Source organism: Astyanax mexicanus, chromosome 1, assembly GCF_023375975.1.
Source record: "Astyanax mexicanus isolate ESR-SI-001 chromosome 1, AstMex3_surface, whole genome shotgun sequence".
NCBI lineage: Eukaryota > Metazoa > Chordata > Actinopteri > Characiformes > Acestrorhamphidae > Astyanax > Astyanax mexicanus.
The window spans coordinates 1,412,500-1,424,192 of NC_064408.1; the positions used below are offsets into that span (position 1 = coordinate 1,412,500).

Consider the following 11,693-nt stretch of genomic DNA (forward strand, 5'->3'; position numbering starts at 1 on the left):
ACACACATTCCTACTGATTATCTCAACCTCATGTTCATGCCAGCTCTAACCAGTCACATCTGGAGAAAATCAGCGAGAGAAAGGCTGGTGAGGATCCGCCAGACAGTCAGAGAGAGACAGAGATTCAGACAGTCTGGATCCGAGAAACCAAGGATCCGAGATTCTGAGATTTTTTCTGAGAGCCCAAGGATCTGAGATACTGAGTCATGTATTCTAAGAACCCAAGGATCCAAGATTTTGTTAAGAGTCCAACAGTCTGAAAGCCCAAGGATCCAAGACTTCGAGTCATCTATTCTGAGAGACCAAGGATCCAAGATTCTTAGAGTCTGACAGTCTGAGAGCCCAAGGATCCAAGATTCCAAGAGTCATCTATTCTGAGAGCCCGAGGATCTGAGATTTTGAGAGTCCAACAGTCTGAAAGCCCAAGGATCCGAGATTTTGAGTCATCTATTCTAAGAACCCAAGGATCCAAGATTTTGTTAAGAGTCCAACAGTCTGAAAGCCCAAGGATCCAAGACTTCGAGTCATCTATTCTGAGAACCCAAGGATCCAAGATTCTACGAGTCTGACAGCCTAAGAGCCCAAGGATCCAAGATTTTTGAGTCATCTATTCTAAGAACCCAAGGATCCAAGAGTTCTTTATTCTGAGAGACCAAGGATCCAATATTCTGAGAGTCTGACAGTCTGAGAGCCCAAAGATCCAGGATTTTGACAGTCTGAAAGCCCAAGGATCCAAGATTTCGAGAGTCCTCGATTCTGAGAGCCCAAGGAGCTGAGATTCTGACAGTGTAAAAGCCCAAGAGACTCCAAGATCCTGACAGTCTGAGAGTCAAAAAGACTGAGATTCTGACAGTCTGAGATTCTGACATTTTGATTTTATTAGCTTATATTAGTTTATATAACATAACTGTGATCATTTTAAATATTTCTCTGTAATTCTGTATAATCATTTGCTTACAGCAAAGAGACTGTCATTTTCATTTGCAGCTGTGCAGGATCTGAACTTAAACACTTCTAACCACAGAACCAAATAACCGGGCAGCTCAGTTACTGAATACATCCTGTCTCAACGTTGTCCTGAGCCTGTGTTCAGATTAACACATACGCAGCAACTTACTGTCGCCATTGCTAATCTGCTTTACCTTATTTAGTCATAACTGAGTGATATTCAGGGGAACGCCCTTGCCCTTAAAAACCTACGACTGATAGATTTGGGGCAGAGCGGTCTTCGACTCGTACGCTCTGAATGATTTTGTCTGAATGCTTGATCTCAAATAGTTACTCAGAGGCATTTGGTGTTTTTAGATTTTTATGAGTGATTCCACAACAAGACCAAGATTTTGACAGTCTGAGACCCTGAGATTTCAACATTCGACCGTCTGAGACCCCGAGATTTCAACAGTCTGAGACCCTGAGATTTCAACAGTCTGAGACCCTGAGATTTTAACATTCAACCGTCTGAGACCCTGAGATTCTAACATTCGACAGTCTGAGACCCTGAGATTTCGATATTCGACAGTCTGAGACCCTGAGATTCTGATATTCGACAGTCTGAGACCCTGGGATTCTGATATTCAACAATCTGAGACCCTAAGATTTCGATATTCGACAGTCTGAGACCCTGAGATTCTGCCATTCAACAGTCTGAGACCCTGAGATTCTGACATTTGACAGTCTGAGACCCTGAGATTTCGATATTCGACAGTCTGAGACCCTGAGATTTCAATATTCAACAGTCTGAGACCCTGAGATTTCGATATTCGACAGTCTGAGACCCTGAGATTTCGATATTCGACAGTCTGAGACCCTGGGATTTCGATATTCGACAGTCTGAGACCCTGAGATTTCAATATTCAACAGTCTGAGACCCTGAGATTTCGATATTCGACAGTCTGAGACCCTGAGATTTCGATATTTGACAGTCTGAGACCCTGAGATTTCGATATTCGACAGTCTGAGACCCTGAGATTTCGATATTCGACAGTCTGAGACCCTGGGATTTCAATATTCAACAGTCTGAGACCCTGAGATTTCGATATTCGACAGTCTGAGACCCTGAGATTTCGATATTCGACAGTCTGAGACCCTGAGATTTTGATATTTGACAGTCTGAGACCCTGGGATTCTGACATTCGACAGTCTGAGATTCTGAAAGTCTGAGATCTTGAGATTTAGTTGGTCTGAGAGTCTGAGATTCTGAGAGTCTGTTGTCAGGATGTGTACGGGAAAGTGCGCTCGCTTCATCGCCTGGTCTCTGTATCCTCTGAGCATCATCTCCATCACCTGCAACATCATCCTGTTGTTTCCGGACTGGAAGGTGAAGTACGCACTGGACCACCAACTCACCCCGGAAGTGATGCTAATGGGAGGTCTGTGTGGAGGAGGACTCGCGGTGAGTTGATATTAAGGTTATAATAATAACAATAATAAAACAGTACATTGCTTGGCTAAATTGCTGTAGACTGATTCGGTGGGTATATAAACTGGGTGGGTATATAAACTGCTGTAGACTGATTAGGTGGGTATATAAACTGCTGTAGGCTGATTAGGTGGGTATATAAACTGCTGTAGACTGATTCGGTGGGTATATAAACTGCTGTAGACTAATTCGGTGGGTATATAAACTGCTGTAGACTGATTGGGTGGGTATATAAACTTCTGTAGACTAATTGGGTGGGTATATAAACTGCTGTAGGCTGATTGGGTGGGTATATAAACTGCTGTAGACTGATTGGGTGGGTATATAAACTGCTGTAGACTGATTGGGTGGGTATATAAACTGCTGTAGACTAATTGGGTGGGTATATAAACTGCTGTAGACTGATTGGGTGGGTATATAAACTGCTGTAGACTAATTGGGTGGGTATATAAACTACTGTAGGCTGATTAGGTGGGTATATAAACTGCTGTAGGCTGATTGGGTGGGTATATAAACTGCTGTAGGCTGATTGGGTGGGTATATAAACTGCTGTAGACTGAATGGGTGGGTATATAAACTGCTGTAGGCTGATTGGGTGGGTATATAAACTGCTGTAGACTGATTGGGTGGGTATATAAACTGCGGTAGACTGATTGGGTGGGTATATAAACTGCTGTAGGCTGATTAGGTGGGTATATAAACTGCTGTAGACTGATTGGGTGGGTATATAAACTGCTGTAGGCTGATTAGGTGGGTATATAAACTGCTGTAGGCTGATTGGGTGGGTATATAAACTGCTGTAGGCTGATTGGGTGGGTATATAAACTGCTGTAGACTGAATGGGTGGGTATATAAACTGCTGTAGGCTGATTGGGTGGGTATATAAACTGCTGTAGACTGATTGGGTGGGTATATAAACTGCGGTAGACTGATTGGGTGGGTATATAAACTGCTGTAGACTGATTGGGTGGGTATATAAACTGATGTAGACTGATTAGGTGGGTATATAAACTGCTGTAGGCTGATTAGGTGGGTATATAAACTGCTGTAGGCTGAATGGGTGGGTATATAAATTGCTGTAGACTGATTGGGTGGGTATATAAACTGCTGTAGGCTGATTGGGTGGGTATATAAACAGATGTAGGCTGATTGGGTGGGTATATAAACTGCTGTAGGCTGATTGGGTGGGTATATAAACTGCTGTAGGCTGATTGGGTGGGTATATAAACTGCTGTATGCTGATTGGGTGGGTATATAAACTGCTGTAGGCTGATTGGGTGGGTATATAAACTGCTGTAGACTGAATGGGTGGGTATATAAACTGCTGTAGGCTGATTGGGTAGGTATATAAACTGCGGTAGACTGATTGGGTGGGTATATAAACTGCTGTAGACTGATTGGGTGGGTATATAAACTGCTGTAGACTGATTGGGTGGGTATATAAACTGCTGTAGATTGGGTGGGTATATAAACTGCGGTAGACTGATTGGGTGGGTATATAAACTGCTGTAGACTGATTGGGTGGGTATATAAACTGCTGTAGGCTGATTGGGTGGGTATATAAACTGCTGTAGGCTGATTAGGTGGGTATATAAACTGCTGTAGGCTGATTGGGAGGGTATATAAACTGCTGTAGGCTGATTAGGTGGGTATATAAACTGCTGTAGGCTGATTAGGTGGGTATATAAACTGCTGTAGGCTGAATGGGTGGGTATATAAACTGCTGTAGGCTGTTTGGTGGGTATATAAACTGCTGTAGACTGATTGGGTGGGTATATAAACTGCTGTAGGCTGATTAGGTGGGTATATAAACTGCTGTAGGCTGATTAGGTGGTTATATAAACTGCTGTAGGCTGAATGGGTGGGTATATAAACTGCTGTAGACTGATTGGGTGGGTATATAAACTGCTGTAGACTGATTAGGTGGGTATATAAACTGCTGTAGGCTGATTAGGTGGGTATATAAACTGCTGTAGGCTGAATGGGTGGGTATATAAACTGCTGTAGGCTGATTAGGTGGGTATATAAACTGCTGTAGGCTGATTAGGTGGGTATATAAACTGCTGTAGGCTGATTAGGTGGGTATATAAACTGCTGTAGGCTGAATGGGTGGGTATATAAACTGCTGTAGGCTGTTTGGTGGGTATATAAACTGCTGTAGACTGATTGGGTGGGCATATAAACTGCTGTAGGCTGAATGGGTGGGTATATAAACTGCTGTAGACTGATTGGGTGGGTATATAAACTGATGTCGGCTGATTGGTCTATCTATGTTTCAGGTGTTAGCCCCCGCCCTCTTTATTCACCTGACCGGGAGGAAAGGCTGCTGTGCTAACCGCTGTGGGGTGAGTGTCAAATAAATCCTATGTTCACTACTAAGTGCGCAACTGTTTGGAGATCTCCAAGAGACAGCAAGAGAGTGAGGGAGAGAGAGCGAGAGAGAGAGAGAAAGAGGGAGGGAGGAAGAAAGAGAGAGAAAGAAGGAGGGAAATAGGTAGGAAGACAGGTATGCAGAGAGAGAGAAAGGAAGAAAAGAGAGAGGGAGGGAGAGAGAGAGGAAGGAAAAAGAGAGAGGGAGGGACAGAGAGAGAAAAAGAGAGAGAGAGAAATGCAAGGAGGGAGAGAGAAAGGGGTAGAGAGAGATGGGAGAGAGGAAGGATGAAAGGGAAGGAGAGAGGGATGGGAAGAGAGAGAAAGGAAGAAAGGGAGGGAGAGAGAGGGAAGAAAAGAAAGGGAGAGAGAGAGAGAGGAAAAATAGAAAGAGAGAGGAAAGGAGAGAGGGAAAAAAGAGACAGAGAGAGAGAGAGAGGAAGAGAGAAAAAAAGGAGGGAGAGAGAGCTTGTGTAGCTAAATGCCAAAACATGAACAAGCTAGTTCATGCCTAACTGTGATAAAAACACAAATCTTTATTTATCTTTTTAAAAGTTCTTACATCTATCTCCCTCATCTGCTGACCTGCCACAGACAGTGGGTACAGATTCCTCCCTCAGACGAAGTCCCAAATGGCATTTCCTAAACTGATCTAATGGGCAGGGCTTTGGTGGGGATTGACATGTAAAGGGGTGGAGTCAGGGTGGTTCTATTATGTTTCTTTATAGTAACATCACAGTAAGGGAGGAGCATCGAAACAGCCCAAATCTTTTAGCTGATTCACAAAAAACGGATGTATGGATTGGTTTATAATACTAATCTTCACTTCCTGTTTTCCTGTAGATGTTCCTGTCCATTGGTTTTTCAGCCATTGGCGTTGCTGGCGCCATCTACTGTTTCGTAGTGGCGATTTTTGGTTTGGTAAACGGACCCCACTGCAGATATTCTATGTTTTCAATCTGGGGAAGACCTTTCCAGGGCAGGTAAGAAGATCACCTAATTAGTTGCTGCTATTTTTAGCTACTTTAAAGTGGAGTGAATTTTGTGCCAAAGGTTTTATGTAAAAAAAATAGAATTTGCAACCAAAACTTAAAAAAATCAAATGGAAAAATTGTATGTTGCAAGAAAAAATATATAGCACATATATATATTTTTAAATAAAGAAGAACGCTTGAAATTGGCAGGGTGGGCATGGTCAGTCTCAGATGAGGGTTCAAGATGCCAGGAGTCAGTCCAAAACCAGCTGACCAATGAAGACTCAAGGGGAACGCCTTCTTCTAAGCCCCGCCCACCCGTGAAAAATGTGCCAAAAATCAAAAGCAAAAAACTGAAGCAGGAAACGAAAGTCTTTAATAGACAAAATGTTAAATAAAAATCTACAGTAAATTCACAAAAACACAAAAATAAAAAGCAAAGACTGGCAAAATACAAACTGAAATAATTAAAAAATAACTGCAAAGGATAATAAAGTAATCAAGTATATCAAAAATATATATATTTGCTATAAATTGTTTCTCTTTTGAATTTGCAAAATACAGTTGTTGTTTTTTTACTTTTATAAATTCCACCCATTGCTGACAAAGATGTGCAAATGCACACACACACACACACGTTTGTTATGTCCCTGAAGACTATAGTAGAAGTGTTGCCAATAGAATAAGACTACTATCTGGGAAAGATACATAAAGTTACTGGCACCAACATCCTAACCTTGCTAATCTGAGCTTTTTAGGCTGAATGCAACCAAATCCTTACAGCAATCTCCAGAATCTTTTAGAGAGTCTTCTCTGGACAGTACTCTACAGTTTACCCTTGATTTCAGAAGATAAAATTAACAAATTAACAGATTTCCCAATGCTTTAGCCTGTATAGTGTATGATAATACTATATTATATAGCAATAATACTATATAATGGCCGTGCCAATATTACAGGTTATAGCGTGAATCTCAAGTGTATTATTGTGATTATACCACAGTTCCATTTTTGCTGTTTATTGAAAGATTTTAAAGAGTTAAAGAGGAGGAGAAAATAGGATCTGTTTGGTTATAAAAACTCCGCCAGTTAAAATAGTTCCATTGCTGCTCTGTTTGTAGCTGCGCTGTAAATAAGCTCTGCATTATCGACCATTTCAGTAAAAATTGTGGAAATCTAATCTTACTGTAAATAAAAATATCATATATTAACAGTAAAGTATATACATTTAAGCTTTTATTTTAATAATAACTGCTCTTATCCTGATATTGGTGGCTGATAATGTGTATAATAATGCGTATTTCGGCTCCCAGTGGTGTTTAATGACGTTGCATTTGGTTTGTATTTGGCTTGTATGCGCTGCATCGCTGCTAGGTTATCTGTATGTGGTGGAGTAATACATGGTGAGCTTCGGTTACAGTGCATTACCGGCTGATAATGTCACTCAAAAAACGTCTCTCAGCCAATCATGTTGCAGGGTCGGAACTAACTGTGATTTAATCTACCTTTCTGTACTTTTTCTTCTTAAGTTCTGAGGGATATCTGACTGATCAGAGTCAGTGGAGCACGTGCACCGAGCCGAAGAACGTGGTGGCGTTTCACGTGGGCTTGTTCTGTACGCTGTTGTTGGTCAGCAGCCTGGAGATGGCGCTGTGCTTGTGCCAGATGATTAACGGCCTGGTCGGCTGCATCTGTGGAGCTAAAACATGAGCAAGCGGTAAGATAAGCACACAAGGAATCATGTAGTAATTTAAAAACAGTGTTAAACAAACCAAAATACTCTGTGAAGAAGCGTTTAGATACGCTTATCTACTCTCGCAGTCCTGATGAGTGCCAGTTCCATCATTATAATATTTTCTTGCTTCTCAGCGATTCTTAACTGGTGGGTCGGATCTGGTGCAGACGTTCTGTTCTCACCTTTTATATTGGGGAAAAAAAGAGAAAAAAGAAAAGATAATTTCTTACTGATGTACTCTAAATCCGAGGAAAGGGAATTATCTAATTTTGTTGCCCTTATTTTGGCCTGAAGACATTTTTTTATACAGTTTGTTTTAATGATTAAGCCTTTTTTATTATTATACATAAATATATGTATCGATTTTTACTTTTTATATTTAGATTTTTAAGTTATATTTTTGTTTTAATTGATTTATTTTAATATAACACGGTCACAACATTTTGTAATTTTGATTATTTTTTATTTGTTCTTTTACAGTTTTTCTATTTTTATTATTATATATTATTTTCTATTGTCTCATCTTTTTACGTTACTTTTACTGTTGTTTTCCTTTTCCATTTTTATTCTGATTTTGTTCTCTCTGTGTGTACAGCAATCTGAGCTGCATTTAAACTTATAAAAGGCGCTTTAAAAATAAAGTTTATTATTATTATTTATTATATTTATACATGTAGTTTGTCATGTTCCTCCTCAGTTTCTCCAAAACTGCTCTAAAATTCACTTTGCATCCATAAGTATGTGGAAATGGGGTTTTAAATCCAATTTTATTAAAAAAATAAATGTGTTTGTTTTGTATTCTATAAAAGTGGGACTTGTGAAAATGTGGGTCCCGAAACATTACTGAAATATTCACTATTCACTGTATACCTGTAACTCTACCTCTTCACTACTTTACTTTAACTGATGCTCTCAAACACTTTATTAAGAAACAAGATATTCAAGTAATTAACTCTTGATGAGTTCAGCACAGCTGTTAACTGAAAGCCTGAATTCCAGGAGACTCTACCTCATAAAACTGACTGAGAAAATCCAGCAGAGATGTTCAAAACTGATCATCTAAACAAGAATGTAAAATATAAATCATATTCTGGTTTGTTTAACACTTTAAAATAATGAAAAATCACTTATTTTAAATTGTTGACTGGTACTATAACTGTTCATCAAATCAGAGGCTCACTTACTTTTTCTAGCCTGAATTGTGTCTGTAAATATCTTAATAAAGAGCATAGAATAATATATAATTTAATAAAAAATATATATAATTGAACAGTTATATATATATATTTATAGTGATGTTTACAAAAATCCACACTGCAGGCTAGAAAAAGTAAGTGTTCCTGTTTGATTTTCAGGATTTCTGTATTTATTACTAATAAATGTGATTTAAACTGTTTGTGTCTCTGTTGTCTTTTTCAGTGCAGTGAAACATCGCCCTCCGGAGGACAGCATGTATTACTGCAATCCAGATAAAAATACGCATTTAAAGATAATCAGCCTGCTTTCTTCATCACACACAGATACTGTTATATATTATTACACTTATTATCTACTGACTAGTAAATACTGTACAAGTTATATATATATATATATATAGTTATAAGTTAGTATATATATATACAGCTCTGTAAAAAATGAAGAGATAACTTCAGTTTCTGAATCAGTTTATCTGATTGTGCTATGTATAGGTTTATGTTTGAGTAAAATGAACATTGTTGTTTTATTCTATAAACTACAGACTACATTTCTCCCAAATTCCAAATAAAAATATTCTCATTTACAACATTTATTTACAGAAAATGAGAAATGACTGAAATAATAAAAAAGATGCAGAACTTTCAGACCTCAAATAATGCAAAGAAAACAAGTTCATATTCATAAAGTTTTAAGAGTTCAGAAATAATCAATATTTGGTGGAATAATCCTGGTTGGTTTTTAATCACGTTTTTTTTTTTCATGCATCTTGGCATCATGTTCTCCTCCACCAGTCTTACACACTGCTTTTGGATAACTTTATGCTGCTTTACTCCTGGTGCAAAAATTCAAGCAGTTCAGTTTGGTGGTTTGATGGTTTGTGATCATCCATCTTCCTCTTGATTACATTCCAGAGGATATATAATATAATTTGATAAAATCAAAGAAACTCATAATTTTATGTGTCTTTTATTTATTTACAGAGTTGTATATATTGCATACTATTGCAGACTTTCTGTAAATCCTATAAACTTCATTTTTCTTCTTAAATATCACTGTTTTCTTCTGCTATATATGATATATTTAACTGAAACTGCAGATCTGAACAGCCAATGATTTATAAAGGAAAATTATGAAAGTTATCAGGGCTTCACTGTACAGGAGATTTTAATATTCACATGTTTTAGATATGTTTCAGATCGGGTGGGCTCCTGAACTGGGGCATATCTTGTCTTGATCTTGTTTTATCTTTTGGAGTTCCTGTTGACAGTCTCGAGCTGCATGATGCGGTGATCTCAGATCATAATCCTGTCATGATTAAAACATCCTGAGTTAGTAAAACAGTCTCACCTGATTCTGACATTTAAAAGCATTTGAATGTTTAGCTCTGAACTATATGTGATTCTTTGCCTCTGTATTAAATCTCAAGCATTTCCCAATACATCATTTTTATTTGTTTTTTTTAATGAACTGCATTTTACGCACTATAAGGCGCAGCGGATTGTAAGGTGCATTATGCGACACTAGTAAGGAACAGGGGTGTCGCCATGTTTTCCTTTCCTTTTTCCTTTCTTTTAAGACTATAAAGCGAAGTTAAATAAACAACCAAAACATTTTTCTTTTAAAGTCATCGAGTGCTGGATGTTAATCTACACAGATTTCTCTCCTGAAAACGGTTTATTTGGGTGATTAAAGAGCTTCTGTTTATTTACAGTAAGATTAGATTTCCAGATTTCCACTAAAGCATTAGCAGCTAACCGCTAGCGCTAATGCTGCCTGGCTTGTTGATTTGTCCCACGTAGCTTGTTTTAATGTGGTAAACATGCAGCCTAGCGATTAGCGTGGTTAGCAGTTAATGCTAATGCTGCTCCTGCAGTGCTAGCCGGGATTAGCAGCAGGCTACAGTCCTGTAATCCTCACCTCTGAATGCCGAAAGAGCTAGCGCTTAGCGCGGTTAGCGGTTAATGCTAATGCTTCTCCAGCAGTGGTAGCCAGGGTTAGCTGCAGGCTACAGTTCGATAATACTCATCTCTGAATGCCAGAAGAGCTAGTGATTAGCGTTGTGCTTAGCGGCTAATGGTAATTCTGCTCCAGCTTTAGTGCTGGAGAACTTTACTGAAACTCCTGTATAACTCTGTACTTCAGCAGAGTGACTTTACTGCTCCTTAATACCTGACTGGTAGAATTCATACATAAGGAGCACCGGATTATAAGGAGCTCTGATGATGATTTTGGGGAAAATTAAAGGATTTTAAGTGCACCCATATTACCACACCTAAGACTTCCCAGCCAATCACAGTGCAGCAGAGCAGCTGAATGGGACACAGCCGTCACTACAAGTGAATTTGATGTTTTTATTTCAGGTTTAAAAGAAGAAGGAGAAGTTTTGTCTTGACGATTTTAAGAATTTACTGCAAAAAAAAAAAAAAAAAAAAATATATATATATATATATATATATATAAAAAAAATTCAGAGGATAAAAAGATCTATCCATATTCTAAAATTACAGCTTGAAGATTTTATGCAGAATTATTTGGATTAGGAAAGAGGAACCACATATTATTAACAACAGCTTTTATTACTTTTAAAAAGAACAAAAGATGATATATGACTTTAAAAACTGTTGCCAGAATATAGAGATGCTGCGTATGAACCCCAGGGAATAAAAGAGCTAAATAAAATAAAAAAAATGATTGTATTTAATACATGAATACAATTAAACATTTTGGGAACATTACTCACCTTTCATTATCATTTTTTCTCTGGGAGAAAATATCCTGTTTAAGAAAATGAAGACAAGAAAAATGATAAATAATAAATGTATTTTTATATTTATATATATTTATAAACAATAACAATCAACATTCATGTATTTATTGCATTTGTTTTGGCACAAAAAAACAAAACAAAAAAACAAAAACAATTACTAGTTTATCTCAGAAAACCTGAATATCATGAGAATTTTGCTATCATAATTTAATTAAAAGATTTCTTCACTAA

General features: G+C 38.0%; 1 protein-coding gene across 1 annotated transcript; it reads left to right on the top strand.

The window, feature by feature from the left end:
- On the top strand, positions 1–9,094 carry LOC103040095 (transmembrane 4 L6 family member 5). The gene is made up of 5 exons (XM_022664230.2): positions 1–2,392; positions 4,699–4,764; positions 5,633–5,772; positions 7,293–7,480; positions 8,918–9,094. Exons 1-4 carry the CDS (start codon positions 2,216–2,218, stop codon positions 7,471–7,473), a joined length of 564 nt encoding a protein of 187 aa, XP_022519951.2. The 5' UTR covers positions 1–2,215; the 3' UTR covers positions 7,474–7,480; positions 8,918–9,094.
- Positions 9,095–11,693: the final 2,599 nt, after the last annotated feature.

Bases quoted from the DNA above. Each gene is read 5' to 3' on its own strand.
- LOC103040095 (XM_022664230.2), top strand. From the start codon at position 2,216: ATGTGTACGGGAAAGTGCGCTCGCTTCATCGCCTGGTCTCTGTATCCT. The intron at 2,393-4,698 runs GTGAGTTGATAT...TCTATGTTTCAG, and splicing joins TGTGTGGAGGAGGACTCGCG to GTGTTAGCCCCCGCCCTCTT. The intron at 5,773-7,292 runs GTAAGAAGATCA...TTTCTTCTTAAG, and splicing joins GGAAGACCTTTCCAGGGCAG to TTCTGAGGGATATCTGACTG.